The sequence below is a fragment of the Globicephala melas genome, chromosome 11, assembly GCF_963455315.2.
Source record: "Globicephala melas chromosome 11, mGloMel1.2, whole genome shotgun sequence".
Taxonomy (NCBI): domain Eukaryota; kingdom Metazoa; phylum Chordata; class Mammalia; order Artiodactyla; family Delphinidae; genus Globicephala; species Globicephala melas.
Genome location: NC_083324.2, coordinates 102473876 through 102492350, shown reverse-complemented (window position 1 = coordinate 102492350; position 18475 = coordinate 102473876). Strand labels below are relative to the sequence as shown.

General features: G+C 54.3%; 1 protein-coding gene across 1 annotated transcript; it reads left to right on the top strand.

Annotated features, from left to right (window-relative positions):
- Window positions 1-2730: 2730 nt before the first annotated feature.
- On the top strand, window positions 2731-16302 carry IRF4 (interferon regulatory factor 4). Its single transcript, XM_030881575.3, has 8 exons — window positions 2731-3079; window positions 4225-4411; window positions 5186-5274; window positions 5840-5981; window positions 8018-8125; window positions 10358-10711; window positions 13102-13214; window positions 15770-16302. Exons 1-8 carry the CDS (start codon window positions 2864-2866, stop codon window positions 15911-15913), a joined length of 1353 nt encoding a protein of 450 aa, XP_030737435.1. The 5' UTR covers window positions 2731-2863; the 3' UTR covers window positions 15914-16302.
- Window positions 16303-18475: the final 2173 nt, after the last annotated feature.

Genomic DNA, 18475 nt, shown 5'->3' with positions numbered 1-18475 from the left:
TGAAGGTTTGCAATCACATTTTAAAACAAGGTAAACGTGGTTTTCAACGTCTGAAAGCGGATGAGTGAGGAGAATGTTGAAACAGCTAAGTCTGGGCAGAGGACACGTGTGCGAAAGTGCAGAAAGCTCAAGGGTGCCATTTTTGTTCTCAGCAATCTCCCGTCTGCTGCTGCTGAGCACCGGTTAAAGTGCAAAGATGTGCCCTTTGTTCACTGAGGCTCCCCAGGTGCCGAGGACGGTTCGTACAAGCAGAGGTGCTCGAAAAATATTTGTTGGCTGAATGAATCCATGAAAGCAGAAGAAAAACCGCTGTGACCATAATTTTCTTTGAAAAAAAAAACCCTGTTGTTTATTACATAGATTCTGATAATGGAAAACTTACTTAAGTGAATAAAAACATGGCATCCTGTTAATTTCTGAGAAAGTCATTGGTTTGAGGAAGAGCATCCCCACTCTGCACCTCATGCCTGTTTTGCTCTAACCTGAACTTAGTTTGTTCTTTGGGTAGGAGACAACGGCCCAATATATAAGATTAAAAGAAAAACTGAGAAATCAGTGAAATCAGAAGCTTCTCAAAAGTTGCGTGTTGACCTGGGATGGTGGTGGTCTAAAATCATATAGAAACCAGTGATCTGACGGTTTACCTGAAATTGTTAACTACACAAACATGCTGAAGCACCCAAGATGCTCTGGGGGAGTTTAGTGGGCAGGTGCTCAGGGAGTTTATTTCGATATTAAGGAGATCCTGGAAAATGAAGTAAAATCACTCCGCTTAAATATTGTTCCTATTCTGGACATTTAAAACCCCACTTGTAAATTGTTTCTTACCAGGTTGAGCTTAAAACTACGTCACTGTGAAGCCCAGAGCAGTGAGGCACTTGGATGCTCGGGGACCCTTCCCGTTCTCTCCTGTGGCCATAATCAAAACGTCGGAGGCTGTGCAGTCTGAGTCACTGCAATTCACCCGTTTAAGAGACGCACGCGTATGTGAGCGTTTCAAACATGCGGGCAGTGGGTGAGCCGCAGTTCATAGCTCAAGGATCTGGGACATTTCCTTTTTTCTTTTCAATGAGTGTGACGTTCTCTAAACACCGCGGAGGGGCGGGGCTCTCGGTGACAGCGGCCGAGCCAAGGGTGGCCCCCAGCTACCCGCAGGTCTTCGATGTGGACAGTCCTCCGTCTTTGGTTACGCCAAGCCCCCTTCGCGCCGGACTGCCGCTCCTGCACAGGCCCTGCTACCCGCTCTTACAGCGCCGCTGTAGCGACTTTCGTTGGTTACCGGCGGGCCTCCCGCAGTCCCTGCGCGCAGGCCAAGTCCCCATTCGCGCCTTGCCCTTGGCAGGAAACCGCCCAACTGAGGTTCCCGTGCGCCCGACTCGAGGTGCGTCCCCAGCGCGGCCCCGCGCGCCCAGCTTTGCGCCCGCAGCCCCCTAGTCCCGCCAGGAGGCGCCCCCGGCTCGCCCCGCCCCGCCCCGCCCCAGGCCCCGCCCCAAGCGGGGCTTTTAAGCTTTATAAAGTTCCTCTTTCGCACTTCGGAGGCTTAGTTTCACTGCTTGAACTTGGGACTCACCGCCGCCCTCAGCTCCGCGTCGGGGACAAGGTAAGACTTGGGTCGGGAAGGAGCACGGCTGCGAGGCGGGCACCACAGCGAACCTGCCGCGAGGCCAGAGGTCTCGGGGTCCATCTCGAGGGCAGCGCAGGGGCCCCAGCGTCGTCGCCAGCGGGGAGCACGCCCCTCGAGGTCGCCCCGACGCCCGTTCCATCCGCTCTTGGCCGGGCGCTCCCGCGGCCCCGGCGCGCACGGGTCGGCCCAGCCCGGGCCCGGGGAGGCCACGCTGTGGACCGGGTCGGATAACGAGCTCGTCGGGGCCCAGGCGTGGCCGAGGTGGGGCCGTCGAAGGAACCCACAGCGGGCGGCAGGCTTAACCGCGGGGGACGGTCCCCCCGCCCCGGGGCTGCTTCCCCTACTCGTCCTTGAGGGGCTCAAACTCACCTCGGCCTCAGGCTCTGGCTTCCCGGCTGGTGGTGGAAGAGAGGCGCTCCGAATTTCGGCCGCTCCGGGCCCCGCGCTCCGCGACCCCTCGCCCTACCCGGCACCTTCCCCGCCTCCGCTCTCCCCGGCCGGCCTCCGTCTCCAGCTGACGCTCGGCGCGCGGGGATCCCCCGCTACGAGGCTGCGCGGCTCGCTAAGGCTGGCTCGCTCTCTGCCTCTTGGGGCTCGCGGGGCCCACCTGATGGTCGCCAGCTGCCGGGGCTCAGGGGCAAAAGAGTGTGCTGGGGCAGAGAGTGCGGGTCCCGGCGAAGGCCGCGGGGGGAGCTGCGGGCGCCGCGCGCCTGGAACGCCGGCCCGAAGGGGAGCCCGCGTGCGAGACACGCCGGGCCACCAAGGGAGTGGGAACTTGGGAGAGGGCACCAGTGGAAACTGACAGCGGCGCGGGAAATGGACTGGCCTCGGCTCGGGCCCGGGCAGGGGAGCAGCAACTACGAGTGCGCAGAGTGTCACGCGCGGTGGCGGTGGGATTGGGAGGGGGTCGGTGGGTGCGCGAAGGCCAGAGCCGCAAGTCTGGGCAGCGCGCGGGCTGCGGGGCGTGACAAGAATGGAGAGTCCGGAAGGTGGGGTGGGAGGACGGCCTCCGGGGAGGTGGCAGGACGGCACGCGCCCAGAGCACCAGCCGGGCCGGCTGAAAGGTGCCTTCTCTTGGGACCTTAGCCGCCCCCGACTCGGTAGCGCGCGCCTTGCCGCCTCGGAGACTCCGGGGCCTCGTGGTCATTACCGGAGGGCGGCCCTCCTCTCCCCCGCAGCGCAGAGCGGGCGCAGGAGCGGATCTTGGGCGCGCGAGGGGACTGTGCCGGCGCGCTGGACATGAACCTGGAGGGCAGCAGCCGAGGCGGCGAGTTCGGCATGAGCTCCGTGAGCTGCGGCAACGGGAAGCTCCGCCAGTGGCTGATCGACCAGATCGACAGCGGCAAGTACCCGGGGCTAGTGTGGGAGAACGAGGAGAAGAGCATCTTCCGCATCCCCTGGAAGCACGCGGGCAAGCAGGACTACAACCGCGAGGAGGACGCCGCGCTCTTCAAGGTGCCTGGGGCGCGGCTTGGGGGGGTGGGGGGGCAGCGGCCCGCGCGTCCCGACCTGACCCGGGCTCCGCGGGCCCAGTGCGCAGCCGGCAGACCGGCGGTTCTCAGCGGGGAGGGACGCGCGGGCGCCCCGGAGCGCCGGCTGGCCAGCGCCCCAAGCCCTGGGAGAAGGAGAGGGTTCAGCTTCTCTAGTGACTCGCAGAGGGAGGACCGGGTGCCAAGTCAGAGCGTGTGGGGCGCGCAGACCCCGAGGGTCAGACCACGGAGGCTCGCCCACCAGGGAGAGGGGCGGTCCCGGGCCGCACCGCTGTTTCCGCCGGAGCCTCTTTGTGAACCTCTGGATCCCTCTTCGCCTCCCTTGGTCCACACGCGTCTGTGTTTCAGGCTCTCCTTCTGTGAACGCCGGTGGGTGTGCTGGGCTGTGCCCCTCACTGTCTGGTCTCTGCTCCTCTGCGTCTGTTCTCTCCCGTCTCTCCCTGAATATTTTTTCGTCTTCTCACTCTGTGTCTCCGGCCTTCACTCTCCTACCTCTCTCTCCTCTCTGGTCCTTCCATCTGTGTGTCTCCCAATGTCTCACTGTCTCTGTCTGACTCCCTCTTTCCAAGTCTCTCTGGAAAGTTCTGTGCTGGTCTCTCTCCCGTCCCCATCGCCTTTGTGTTTCTCTCCCTTCCGCTTTCTCCCCTCTGTCCCTCTCAGGGTCTGTCTGGGGGTTTCTCTCTTGTCCTCTGTGTGTGCGTCGCTGTCCTGACTGTTTCCCCCTTGGGCAGTTTACCCAGCGACCTGCGCATTAGGGCCCAGCCCTACCACCAGTGGGCAGAGCAGGCGAAGGGGACTTCCTCAGGGAACTGGCGTGCAGAATACCTCAGATCCTCTGACGTCCAGAGGTGCTGTATGGGTGGGCCCTCACCCCACAGCTCTGTCCCTGCTTCCCAGCCAACTCACGCCAGACCCTGTGGGTGGAGCCCTTCCAGGGGTCCTCCAATCTCACCCGCCTTTTACAAACACCTGCTGTCTTTCTGTCCCACGTTTTGGGCAACAGTGTGAACCTGAAGCCCCTGACACAATTCTTTCCTTTACAAATGCAATTCCCAGATTCTCTTTGGAAAGACCTGGATTTTAACTTTTTCCCCTCTTCCTTCCCACCAGGCTTGGGCGCTATTTAAAGGAAAGTTTCGGGAAGGCATCGACAAGCCGGACCCTCCTACTTGGAAGACACGTCTGCGATGCGCTCTGAACAAGAGCAACGACTTCGAGGAACTGGTGGAGCGCAGCCAGCTGGACATCTCTGAGCCCTACAAGGTGTACAGGATCGTGCCTGAGGGCGCCAAGAAAGGTGGGCTTCCTGGGTCGGGCCGCCGGGCACTTCAACGCCTCACTTTCACTGTGAGGGTCCCTTTCTCTGCCTGCTGCTTCTTATAGCCTGCCTGCCTCAGCCGCCCAGTCACGCCCAGCAGGCGACTTGCCCAAGTTCTCGGGTCATAAATTGAAATTCTCGTGGTGTTAGTGCAGAATAAGTTCTCAGACTCCAGGTCTCTACCTGTGTGCGTGCATGGGTGTGTGCTTTGCAGTAGTTCCACTACGATACGGGCCAGATTTCCAAGCCAAAAATGGAAAAGCTGTTTGAAGCTTTACTCATCCATCAGTCTCTCGTGATTAGCCATTTTGTAGAAGGGAAGCGTTCAAGCTCCGAATATTGTTACCACTCATAGTAATTTTAGAGTGTGTCATGGTCAACTGGGTGCTTATTCAAATTCACATTCCCACTTGCCAAGATCCTGACCTGTGTGTCAGAGTAGAGCCCGGGAATCTGCAATTTAAACAAACCGCTAGGTGACCTCACTAGCCGCGCATCTCGCTGGGGAGCCCTCGAGGCCACAAGGCCCGCCACGCACTGTTTGTTTCTCTCCTATGCTCCATACATACATTGGACCTTGTGGGAACCAGTTTAATGGCCTGGATAAACAATTGCCCAAGGAAACTGTAGAAAAACGCCTTACTTGTCAGTACTGTGTTCTGCATTCTAGGAATTAAACTCTCAGGTATTTTTCTAAGCCCTTCCAGTTCCCGTTTTCAACACTGTGCGTCTCCCTTTGGCCCAAACACTCAGGAGCGAAGCAGCTGACCCTGGAGGAGCCACAGGTGCCCATGAGCCGCCCGTACAGCATGCCGGCTCCTTACTGCTCACTCCCAGCCCAGGTACGGGGGGGCAGGGCTTCCAGGAGGGGAGGCCCCGGCAGAGACCTGCAAGCGAAGCAGCAGCAGAACTCCGTTTCTGCTGTTCGTCAGTCTGCCAAGCCAAATCCCGGGTCACTGGATGAACGGCTCAGTTCCCACCTGGTGTTGCTGGTTGGAAGTTAGGGAGGGGAGGTGGGTGTGTCTGCCTGTCGGTTAGACTCTGAAATCTGGGAACCGACCTTAGAGTCCAAGATTTTGGGAGCAGGGCTTTATCATGTGAAACCGCAGGGCAGCTGATCCCTGCAGACGCTTCTGATGTGAATCACAGCTCTGTTCTATTCACTTTGCTGGCAAAGGAAGGCACATTTCCCTGCGGTACTTTGGTGCCAGGTTTACCCATATGACGAAGCCTCACGTAGGTCATCGCTTTACAACACTGTCTCCATTGTGCCTTTTGCTTCTTCATGGCGGGTTTCCACCAAGCCTCTTTGGGAGATAAGGGAGCTCCCGAGGAGTCTGGGGGCTCCCCGAGGCCATCCTCGGGCTGGCCACTCTCCCCCCAGCTCCCCTCTGGCCCCTCCAGCAGGCGCACACCTACATGATTCCGCCCCACGACCGAGGCTGGAGAGAGTTCGTCCCTGATCAGCCCCACCCGGAGACTCCGTACCAGTGTCCTGTGACCTTCGGGCCTCGCAGCCACCACTGGCAAGGCCCAGCCTGTGAAAACGGTAAGGAGGGAGCTGGGGCAGTTCCTGTGGCCAGAGGGCCTGGCCCCGCCTGGTCTGTCCTCTGTGCCGTCCCACGGCTCTCACCTCCCCCGAGCCGCTAGGAAAGGCCCCGCATGCGGTGAAGGAGGAAAAAGGCCCCCAGAGGAGGACACCAAGGTTCACTGACGCCTGGTCTGCTGTGTGCCAGGACCCAGGCTCGGGCTGCCTCGTGGAACCTTCTTTAAGCATTGCAGGGATCTCGCCAGGCCCCTGAAAACTGCCCTGTTTTGTATAGGGATTCGCTCCCAGAATGCAAGCAACGTGGCCGAAGCTACTCGGTGAGAGTGAGGGCTGGGTTCAACTCCAGGTCTCCCAGCTCCGGAGCCAGGCCACGCAGGACGGGGTGTCAGGTTTCAGACTGGTTGGCTATATGTTTTAAATTAGCTACTTAGTAAGTTAACATGTTTCTCCCTTCCTGAATAATCTTAAAGTTTATGTTTTAACCTTGGGCAAAAAGTAGTCGGTTTTGTCAGTCTTCCCAGAGAAGACTAGACTGTCCCTTAACGCTGACTGTCTCTGCCTACACTTCTGTGAAGTCAGCGTCCTGCAGCTGAGCCCAGGCACCCCTCCACAGGGACACCAGGAGATTATCACGCTGGTGGATTTCTCTCAGGCAGTGGTGTGCCCACGGCAGTTGTCACTGGGATTAGAGGTGATAGTAAGAAGGGGATGAATAAATACTGTGAAGAAAACAGAAAAGGTCTCCACAAAAGGGTGCCCGGTTGGTGTTGGTGCTGGACTAGATTAGATGTGGTCCCCCCGGAGGCCTTCCCCAGACACGAGGATGAGATCTCTCAGCGAAAGCACTGATTTGCTAAGTGCAGAGAAGATCTCACACAGAACGTTCGTGCAGCAAAGCACAAGCTTGCAGGACTTCTGAGCTGTTATTGAAATAGAAATCCTGAGATCAGTCAACACACAGATGGTTCTAGGAGTATTTTTCCAGCCAGGTCCGGGTCACTCTTGGCGTGTGGGATTGAAGATGTATGCCATTATTTAGGATTTGTATTGAGTGGCATGTTTACAAAAAAGCGGAGAATTTGGTTTCATTAGCTTCTCAAGAGTGAGTTGCAGTGAAGGTTTGTTTTCCGTACTGTAGTGAGGGAATCAGCTGACATTGGACGGGTTTCTGGAATTCAGACCCGGGTGCGGGGCATGAGCTCTGCTGAACTAGTGGCCCTGGTGAAGAGGCAACGCCTAGAGCTCTGAGAGGGTAGACTGGTGGACATATCTTGAAGCTAAGTGACATTAGATGACACCCCAGCACAACGAGGTTCTACCACATACTCTTCCTCTGCTGACATTTAACACGGCAGCTGTGCCGGCAGGAACGTGGCTCAGCCCTTCCTGGTTCCAGAAGCAGCGGCGAAGGGAATGCGGACAAAGCCACGGGCAGGGTTTTGATCCGGCTGTTGGGCGTCAGATCTCATGTAGAGAGACCTGGGCTCACAGCTCTGCCGCGAACTTGCTGTGTGAACGGGTGAATCACGCCTCAGTTACCCTGCGTATCAGTGACGGAGGAATGTTGGTCAAACGGCACAAACTTCAGTTAGGAGATGAATACGTTCTGTGGCTTCAGCCTGGCGAGCAGTTAGCAATGCTCTGCTGTATTGAAAGTTGCTAGGAAAGTAGGTCTGAAATGTTCTCAGCGCGCACACACACACACACACACATACACACACAGGTAATGAGGTGAGGCGCGGAGGTGTTAACTAACAAAGAAAGGAAGGAAGGAAAGAAGGGAGGGAGGGAGGGAGGAAGAAAATGACAGAGGGCGACTCCAATTTCCCTCCAGCTGTGAAAAGCCTCCTCCCTCCTTCAGCCTTGGTTTTCCCTACTGGACCTCGGCCTCCTTGCCTCTCGAGGGCCCAGGCCCTCCCCCACCGGGCTGGTGCACCCCCGGGGACCGGCGGGCCCCCCGCAGGGAGCCGCCTCCGCTCCCTCTGCCTCCGAGGGGCTCTGTCTAGGCCGCATCTGATTTTTATTTGCAAATGCAGGTTGCCAGGTGACAGGAACCTTTTATGCTTGTGCCCCGCCCGAGTCCCAGGCCCCCGGGATCCCCATAGAGCCAAGCATAAGGTCTGCCGAAGCCTTGGCCCTCTCAGGTGAGTGGGGCTCCCTGGAGGCGGCGTCTGTGAGGGTCCCCTCACCTTTGGGTGGATTCGTGGGGTTGGTGAGCTCAGCTGGGGCCTGGAGCGGGTGGACGCCTCTGACTCCCAGCTGGGAGAACGAGGTTAGCACAGTTAGCACCGAGAGGCCGGCTTCGGACCCTGATCCACTTCAGCAGGCTGGTCTGAACTGAGTCATTCTAAGCTCTGCACTGGCGTCTGACTGTCCAGGAATGTGCGGACCCTCCAGTTCCGTTTACCGAGGGTCTCCCTACAGCCAGCGCCCCCATGACGCAGTGCAGCTTCCTGCAACAGCGCAGGGGCTGCTCGTTTTTGGAAAGCGCATCCTCCCCGCAGGCTTAGCCACAAACAAACAGTGGCCCCGTCGGTTTCCCGGGACGCGAGCTCTGGGTTCTCCGTCCTCGGCACGCTTGGTGCCTCGGTGAGGAGCATCTTGCAGTGTGTGTCTTGCAAACAAATACAGATCAGATCTGGCTTTTCGAGTCTCTCTCTAAAGGAATCCCCATACCTCAGCGGTCTCTCCTGTTTTAAGGAAGATACCTGAGGTTTACTGAGCACGTGTAGTGTACGTATATTTACTTTTTAGATAATGTTTTGATTGTTTTAAAATGAGATTTGCATATATTGAAAATGGAAAGCTTAAGCTTCAGAATTCTCACCTTGCCCCCTGGCCTCTTTGAAAATGAGCGACAGAAAACAAGCTGAATTCTCAAGGTTTCAGGAGAGGAGAGCTGGGGCCCTTCCTTGCACCCAGGGGAGCTGGCCCACCGGCCTTGCACCCAGGGGAGCTGGCCCACCGGCCTTGCACCCAGGGGAGCTGGCCCACCAGCCTTGCACCCAGGGGAGCTGCCCACCCTTAGGCTCCTTTTGGTTCTGAGACTCTGAGGGAAGCCTGCTGCCTTTCTTCTTAGTTGCTCCTGGACAGTGGAGGGAGGAGAGGTTTCTGAACAGAAAGGCCTGTTTGTTTTTAGGAACTTTCAAACCCTTTTCTTGAGCACATAAGACTTGTGTGGGTGCCTGAAGAGTAGGAAATAAACAGCTATTTATATCCCCATGACCTCGTGATTTCTGATGACGTTCAGTGAAATGAAACCTCGAGTGGCCGACACCCACTCCTCGGGGTTCACAGCGGCAGGAGTCACAGAGGAGGCTTGAGGCAGTGATGTGGGTTGTTTGAGTCTCAAAACCTGCCCTTGAGGGATGAGAGGCTTTTGTGGGTTTCTCTGGGTGTGCGCAGTACAGACTAGTTAGCAGCCTGGCCCGTTGATCAGAGGACTGCCACCCGCTCAGGTTTGAACCCCGCAGTTACTGTGGGAGCTGTTGCCTCTCGGGAAGCCCTTTGGCACTCCAGGTCAGTGGCCCTTGGCAAACCTGGCCTGGTCCTTTCAGCCCATGGGTCGCATTTTAAAGAAGGTTCTAAAATCAGCAAAGTTTCAAAAATGAGTTCATCTCGTTTAGTGTTTGAGAAGCACAGTTCTAGAGCCAGCCTCAGACTCAAACACAAAGCGAAGTGGGTCTCAGCGGACTTTACGCTTGGGACGTTTCCCTCACGAGGTAATTTTATTATACAAGTGGTACATATACAGTGGAAAAATAATTTAGAAATCAGAAAAGCAAAAAATGGAAAATAGAAACGTCATAGTCCCACCACCCAGAGATCACCACTGTCAAGGCTTATGCTTCCCAGAACTTCAATGCGTACTTGGATGTGTATAATTTTTTTAGTGTAACCGGTATCATATTGATATTTTAGGGTAGTTTTGGATATGTGGACATATTTGCTTTTTTTTCCTGAAACACCATTGTACTCTTTTTGCTGGTAGAAATTATTTAAACTTAGGGTTTACTTCTTCCAAACTCCAAACCGATCGCTGTGCTTAAAATGAACTTCTGTTCGGCGGCACACGACTCGCTGTATTAGACCTAAGTGTTGCCATCACCACCCCTATGCTCTGCCCCCCCAAAAAATCCATGTCCCATACATTTGGAAAATGCTGAGCTAGAGGACATTACCCAGACTCGTACAGAGCTTCTCCACCACGGGGTGAGTCTCCGGGAGGGACGTAAGGCCTTGCAACGTCCGTCCCCCAGGCCCCTTCTTACGAGCGTCCCACCAAGGACACTTTGCTCTGGGCAGTCATTTGGCATCCTGGGGGGCACCAGCACCTTGACTCCTTAGCACTGACCCCGACGGGCCTGTGTTTGCAGACTGCCGGCTCCACATCTGCCTGTACTACCGGGAAGTCCTGGTGAAAGAGCTGACCACATCCAGCCCCGAAGGCTGCCGGCTCTCCCACGCCCACACCTATGACGCCAGCAGCCTGGACCAGGTCCTCTTTCCCTACCCGGAGGACAACGGCCAGAGGAAGAACATCGAGAAGCTGCTGAGCCACCTGGAAAGGGGCGTGGTGCTCTGGATGGCCCCCGACGGGCTTTACGCCAGGAGGCTGTGTCAGAGCAGGGTCTACTGGGACGGGCCCCTGGCGCTGTGCAGCGACCGGCCCAACAAGCTGGAGAGGGACCAGGCCTGCAAGCTCTTTGACACGCAGCAGTTCTTATCAGGTGAGCGGGCGCGTGTGTGCCGGAATGGGCCCTACCTGTGAGGCTTGGGGAGGACGGAGCTGGAGACGGCACGCCTGCCACAGGGGGCGAAGGCCGCAGGCCACTCCCAGCAGGTCTTCCTTCTGTGAGGCCCTGAGCCCGCGGGGCCCGATGCCAGAGTAGGTCTCCTGTTGGTCCGCCTGCCACCCCATCAGAAGGGCTGTGGAGGGGGATCGTCGGGGGCTGTGGTTCAGGCTGAGGTCTTGAAACGCCGGGATTCATCCAATACTCACCAACTAACAAGCTTCATACTTCACCGGCCAGTGTGTTCTCAGCAAGCACACCTGTTGGTGTTCCAGCTCTTTTAAGGGTCCTAGAAAAATCATAGGGTTATAAGTACACTGTGAGCGTCCGTGGTTCTGAGACGTATCAACCCCGAGCAGATGCTTTCCAGCAGCTGGGACCACGGCGAGCGTGTTGAACTGATTTTGCAGAGGGGAAATTATGAGACGGCTTTGAGTTGTTTCTAGGTTTCAAATCACATTTTCCAGAACCAGTGGGTTTTGTTTTCCCAGTTTTGATTTCATGACAATTCAGTCAGCCCTGGGCCGGCTTTTGTGAGGCCTTCGGCCACCTTCTGGTGGAAGGTGGTCCGGAGTTTCCACTTAGCTGTCCCCATTCACAGTGCTGCTTCTGGACGGAGAAGCGGTTGCCCTGCTGGCTACTGCCCGTCCTTCCTCAACCTCATTCTTAACTCTTCTCATACAGGCGCGTCCTCAGAAACACCCTGTGTCTTTGGGCTGTCACGGGCCCCTCCTTTCCCTGAAGCTGCTTCGTGATTCAGTTCACGTGAAGCACAGAGCGCCTGTGAGCTCCACCACCAGACACTCGCTCAGCCTTTGGGGCTCAAGTGGCCCACATTTGCTCAGGCTCCTCCAAATTCTCTTGCTGCCCCAAACAAACATGTCCCTGGATGACTCACCCTCCCCCAGAGGCAAAACGGGAGGAAGAGGGAGAGCCGAGGCTCTGGTCTCCAGGCAGCCCCCCCCCCCCGACCCAAGCCGCGAGCTGCCTCCGAGCGGACTGTTCTGTCCATCCTGGGGCCCAGCGTGTGGACCGAGGGGGGCTCCGAGGAGGGGCCGAGGGCCGCACCTCTGGGGTCTGAAAGAGCCCTGCCTTTGGATCTCCTCCGAGGCCGTGGGTCTTGGAAGCAGAAGACATGCTGGGCCGGGGGCTTCATCCAGGGAAGAGGCCCGCTTCTCTGGCAGGCGGGACGCCGGCAGTCGGCCTCCGGGGGCGGTGTGCTCGCTCATGCTTGCGACCAGGAGCTGCTCTGGCTTGGCGGCTTCCTCTGTGCCCAGGGCAACCTCTTATCTTGAAGTGTTTACTGAGGCTCAAGGAGGAAACTGTGAACTAAAGAGCTGCAGCTGTGCAGACCAGCCCCACAGTCGCGGATTCCCGCGAACATTCTCGAGCTACCAGGCAACTCGGCCGACTTTTTCAGAGAACTCTGCCAACGCGACAGGCGTGGGTGTCACCTCCCACCTCGCACTGTGGAAGCTTTGCACACGTTCTGCCGAAGTCGGTTAGGTTTGATTTGAATTCTGGAAGAGAAAAAAGCAGGAAGTCAAATGGTCCAGTGAGTGAGCTAGAAACTTTTCTTCGGTTGAAGAGAACAGTGGAAATCTTTGAGAACCACCCATTCAGGCCCCGCAGGCTGCTGGGGACAGCCCCGCCGTGCAGCGGCTCACGTCTGATAAGGCGGCAGCCGCAGCTCTGCAGACGGGCTAGCGCCTGCGTGAGCGCACTTCTTCTGGGGACCTGAGGACAAGCAGGAGACCCTAGAGGACAAGCAGGACAGCCGGAGGCCTGAGGGTGGGCAGGGACAGCGTCCCGTCAGGGTGAACGCAGGCGCCTTCGGGACACGCATCCACAAAGGTGGGCCCGGCGCTTCATCCAGCGCCGCCCTCCCTTCTCAAACCCACGGCTGCCCCTGATGGGCTCAGCCTCCCAGATTCTGCGGTGCCCGAGTCACGTGGACCGCGGGTTTGAGGGCTCGGCAGCTCTGAGATGAGGTTTCTAAGTCATCCTGGCTCAAGTCAGAAAAGTCTGATTTTAAAGCACATTTTCTCCGTGTGTGAGGAACTCTTTTGGCTCCATTTCCTTTTCCTCCTTCACCCATTCCTGCTGCCCTCGCCTCCTCTGGGTCCAAGGCTGCAGAGCAAGGTGCGTGGCCCCCTTGAAGTGAAGGCGGGGCCGTGGGAGAGACCCGCGTGAATGGGCGTGCGCACTCCTGCGTCTGCTCCCACTGTCCCCCCTGCTCTGGCCTCCAGGTCAGCGTGGGCTCCCTCCCCAGCCTGCGTCCAGTGCTCGGCCGGCTTTCTGAGTGGTTTCTCTTGTGCTCTCTGCAGAGCTCCAAGCCTTTGCTCACCATGGCCGGCCTCTGCCAAGGTTCCAGGTGACGCTGTGCTTCGGGGAAGAGTTTCCAGATCCCCAGAGGCAACGGAAGCTCATCACTGCTCACGTGAGTGTCCAGTCACCTTCGGGTGTTTGAGTTTCCCTGACCCTCGTCAGGGACAGGGCCCCATTTAGAGGAGTTCAGATGAGAAGTAAGTGTCCAGGGACCTGGGCAGAGGGGATGGAGGGAGGGAAGGTGTCCAGTGAGTGGTGCAGGGGTGCAGCCCAAGGACCATGTGCCTCCCAGCCCTGGACATGTGCTCATCACCGCTGGGGGTGACCTCCAGCCCTGGGCGGCACCCATCCCATCTTTTTTATTTTTCAAGGAAATTGTCATATTCCCATTTTACAGGGTTTTAAAAGGATGATGCTAAAAGTTGCCCTTTAAAATTCTTCACGTTTAATATTGCTTTTAAAATGCCAACCAGCTGATCTTCACTTGAAGGGAAAGTTTTTCCCAAGTGGGAAGCTGTCCACTGACTTGAGTATTTTGTAGGCCCCCTCCTAATGTCCCCCCAAGTCCTCTTTTATCTCTGCATTTTTAGAAACTATTTAATTTTTGGAAACCAAGGGCCATGTGCTATTTGGAGGCGTGAAATCTCTCAAGGACGTCAAGTCGCTCAGGCCACGGTCATGTTCTCCAGCAGAGCTTAAGATGCATTCACCTGTGCAAAGTAAACATCTTTCACAGAAAAGGAAAGAAAAAGGGTTAGATAGATAACAGGTAGCATTAATTTGCCACAGAAAACAGAGTTTTGAATACTTAAGATTTTTGAATTTGAAGACTCTGTATTGCTACGTACCTGCAAGGGTTATTAATGGGCCCAGGTAATGGGCTGCAACGGGTACAAAGTTACATCAAATAATAACAGAATTCAAGTCAGATTTTATTTTATTGTTTTTAACACCTTTATTGGAGTATAATTGCTTTACAGTGGTGTGTTAGCTTCTGCTGTATAACAAAGTGAATCAGCTATACATACGCGTATATCCCCATATCCCCTCCCTCTTGCGTCTCCCTCCCACCCACCCTATCCCACCCCTCCAGGCGGTCACAGAGCACCGAGCTGATCTCCCTGTGCTATGCGGCTGCTTCCCACTAGCTATCTACTTTACATTTGGTAGCGTATATATGTCCGTGCCACTCTCTCGCTTCGTCACAGCTTACCCTTCCCCCTCCCCATATCCTCAAGTCCATGCTCTAGTAGGTCTGCATCTTTATTCCCATCCTGCCCCTAGGTGCATCAGCACCATTTTTATTTTAGATTCCATATATATGTGTTAGCATACGGTATTTGTTTTTCTCTTTCTGACTTACTTCACTCTGTATGACAGACTCTAGGTCCATCCACCTCATTACAAATAGCTCAATTTCGTTTCTTTTTATGGCTGAGTAATATTCCATTGTGTATATGTGCCACATCTTCCTTATCCATTCATCTGGTGATGGACACTTAGGTTGCTTCCATGTCCTGGCTATTGTAAATAGAGCTGCAGTGAACACTGTGGTACATCTAATAATGTTCCTTATTGAAATCTGAAATAAAACACTAATCTTAAACACACATCCCCTGCTTCTTGATTATAAAATCAAAAAACAACCAACCAATAAACAGAAATATAGTCCCCACAAACTTTAGAGTTTTCTCATGGATTCTCTCCAGCGATCGATAGATTTATTGATATAATAACTGATTCTTGTTAACAACTGTCAAAGGACTAAATAGTCTCGGTCCTGGTGAGTAACATCTCTGAAAGCGGTGGTGAGCCTCTGCGTCTGAGTCTCAGGGCTTGGACACACCGGCCTGGCTTGGTGAGGACGTAGCCCCAGCTGGGACCATGAGCCCGAGGTGATGGAGGACGGATGCGTGTGCACCCAGGAGTCCTGCTCCTTTTATTATGGATTTAATTTACTTCAGTTACCTCAGATGAGTTACGCTCAAGTCATTTTATGTCAAATAACATAAAGGCTCACGTGACTAGCACAATCGATTGGCTGAAAGCATTCGGATCTCTTAGATGCTGCAAGTTCAGGAAAAGCTGAATGTTGGATACTTTCTGGTGAATGTGGTCCACACTAATAGCCAAACTAGAGGAATCTTGGGTCAGTTAACTTCTCTTTTTCCACAGTAGCAGTTTTGCTGTTGTTTGGTTTTGCTTCTTTCTTTCTTTTATCTTTGGTTTAGAAATATACAGATTACCAGGTCATCCATGAATTGTAAATCACTGAGCCCCTCATCCCTGTCAAACTGCAGGTGTGGAAAAATAAATCCATTGGCCTAAATTACCCGATTACCTTAAATTGACCTTTAACTTGGTCGTTTTATCCGATTAGCTTCATTCAGTCCTAGTTTAACGTAAGTTTCAAGCGGCGGCTGGTTTACAGGTACCAGCTTTCCCTTCCCCTTCAAGGGAAACCCAGAATTAAGTATATTCTGTTTATAGGCTGGTGTATGCGAGGACTCACACAAAGTCAGTTCTCCAGAAGGCTCCCAGTGTGACGTGTTTCGATGAGTCATAGCACCTCGCTTTAGACCTGACTGTATCCTTAGGTATGGAGGGTTATTGCAGGACGTTAGATAGAAGAGCTCAGTAACATCTCTTTTCAATCTTTCACTAAAGGTCGAGCCTCTGCTGGCCAGGCAGCTGTATTATTTTGCTCAGCAAAACAGTGGACATTTCCTGAGAGGCTACGACTTACCCGAGCACGTCAGCAGCCCCGAGGATTTCCACAGGCCCATCCGCCACTCCTCCATCCAAGAGTGACGACGCCAAGACCAGAGACGTTGCTTCATTGTAAATGAAGAGAACAGCTGACTGAGCCCCTACTTTTTCTTTTGAGGAATGTGGGAACTGGGGCTTCAGTCCCACACCTGAGGAAAACATTGAATTGACAGATGAGCTTTTTCCAAAAGGAAGAATGGTATTCAGGGTCTTCTGTAGACCCTGACGATAATGTGAAAACTGACTAGAATGTGTTTACATTTACTGAAATGCCATGTCCAGTTTGATGTGGACTCTCTCTTGCATGAAGACTGAGAAACCTGTGTCTCAGTGCTTACCACTAAGGACGGCATGAAGGTGCCCAAGAACCGTTCTGCTTCTCAGGGAAGGAAAGCCTAAGTTTGAGTCTGCTCTGCCCACAGGAGAAGTGTACCGACACCTGTGGACGGCTGCTCTGTAGGGAATGCTTGCTGATAGAAGGACACAGACTCAGCCCTGGGGGTCCCTCCCCAGGATGGCCCCCGCCCACCTCCCATCCACACTCCCTATGGCCCCAGAAGCTAGTAGGCGAGACTCCGCTGTGTTTTCTTGAGCCAAAAGCATTAGGGCCGCCCTGAATAGAGCATTTTTTCTACCAATGACTGTTAAGATAGTTGTCTTTCTGTCTCTTGTTCTATAGAAATTATTGCTAAAATTTTTTTTCTTAAAGACAACAACAAAAAAAGACAGCTCAGCAATCCGAGTACTAAAGGTGTATTTTTGAAACGTGGTCGACATTTCCCCTCTGGTCCTGCTTGTTTGTTAGGCAACCAGTTACCACGGCAACACTAAGAGGAGGAGCCCCTACTTGTCCCGGTGGCGAGTCCTGTAGGGAAGGGAGGACAGGGCTTCACAGATTGAGTAATTGCAGGCTCAGTGAGCTGCTTTTGCTTATTGGTATATTATATGCTTCCTCATGCCAGGGACGGTTTGACAGGGCCTTAAAAATGCTGGGCTTTTTCCAAATACAGCTCTTCATAGAATTACCAAGATCTGCACTTGCGTACTTAAACCGGATCGCTTATTTGTTGTCCCTTCTGGGAAAGTAGAGATATTTAGACTGTGATGTAGCAGCTGTATTTCTGTCATACCGGGAGATAACTGCTGTTACTTTAGGCTCAGCACAGGACTCGATAGTTCTCTTATTCTAGTCTATATTTTTAATTCATTCAACAAACTTGCATTAGACAGATTGGAGCTTTTATCCAGCTTAGTAAGCAATGAAGCCTGAGAATGTCGTTTCTTTCTGTTTTTTCTTTTGAAGACGTTTTTAGGGATAAAATAATACATATCAACTACAGAAAATATAAACTGTATAAAAGGGCAAAAACCAAGTGAATCTTCCTTTGTTCCAGGCCCAATCCTCCTCCCTAGAGCTGTCCACAAGAAGAGTTTGATTCTTCCAGCACGTTTTGCTTTTCTATAAATATACATAAACTTAAAACACCTCGGGGTCTTCCATGCACTCACTCGCATGCAGTGTCCTGTCAATCCCACGACACAGGTTCACCTCGTTCTTCCCAGAGGTGGGGCTTCAGCAGCCCCCTCGTGGTCATCAGCACAGTTTAAGGTGCATCAGCCACTCGGAATACACACATTGGGACAGTAGATGGTATTCTGTGGTCTGCAGTGACTTATGCATCTTATAGATGCGAGTACTGGGGGTATATTACCCCAAGGGGGAGACAGATGAGCCACTAGCGCCCAGAGCGGTAGGTGTGTCCCGGCTGAGCCGCCCTCCCGGCTCTTCAAGGAGACGCTTACTTTCAGTTGTTGTTATGGGCCCTTTCCTTCTCCTCCCTTTTCAAACATTAAGCTGCTTTGACTCTGGAGTTACATTTTCTGGAAAATGCTGTTGGCCTGGGCCAGGCCCCCTTCCCACCTCCACACTCAGGTGTGTTGGCGTTCTTTCGTTCTGAGGGATCCAGAGCGTGAGGGGTAAATGGACTAATTATGAAACGGTCCCGATGAAGGACCCTGACAGCTGTCTCAGGACATTTGAGAAGGGGCCTCCATCCCTGACAGGGGCCTCAGCAAACCAGAGTTGAGTTTGCTCGCAGAGCTTAGGTGCTGCAGAGCTTAGGCCCTTGTTATCCGAAGGCGCTTTGAGGTTCGCAGGAGGAGAAAGGCCACAGGGACGTCCCTGCCTTATTTCTCGCTCTTGAGACTTAGGAACACCATGGGCAGTAACCGGTGTCTTCCGGAACACGACGGAGAGCTCGTTGAAACCCAGGCTTGGGAAGCCGCTCGGTCACGGTACAGAGCACCCAGAAAGACGGCCCTGTTTGAGACTGCTCCCCTGGGAGAGAGCGCACCACGGTGTGGGAATCACCTACCCCGGCCGTGAGCAGAGCGGCATCTGTGAGGCTCAGGTGTGAACAGGATCGTCTTCCTGTGTCACTGCGCGCAAAGCCTTGGTGCAGGTCTGCCGTGGGCCGATGTCCACGAGGCTGGTGGTGGGGTTGCATCCACAGGGAAGGCTGCACCAGGGAAGGGTTTTTTTGTTTTTTTTTTTTTGCATGAGTCATTTTTTCAGTAAAAATCCAGACACAGTTCAAAGCCCCT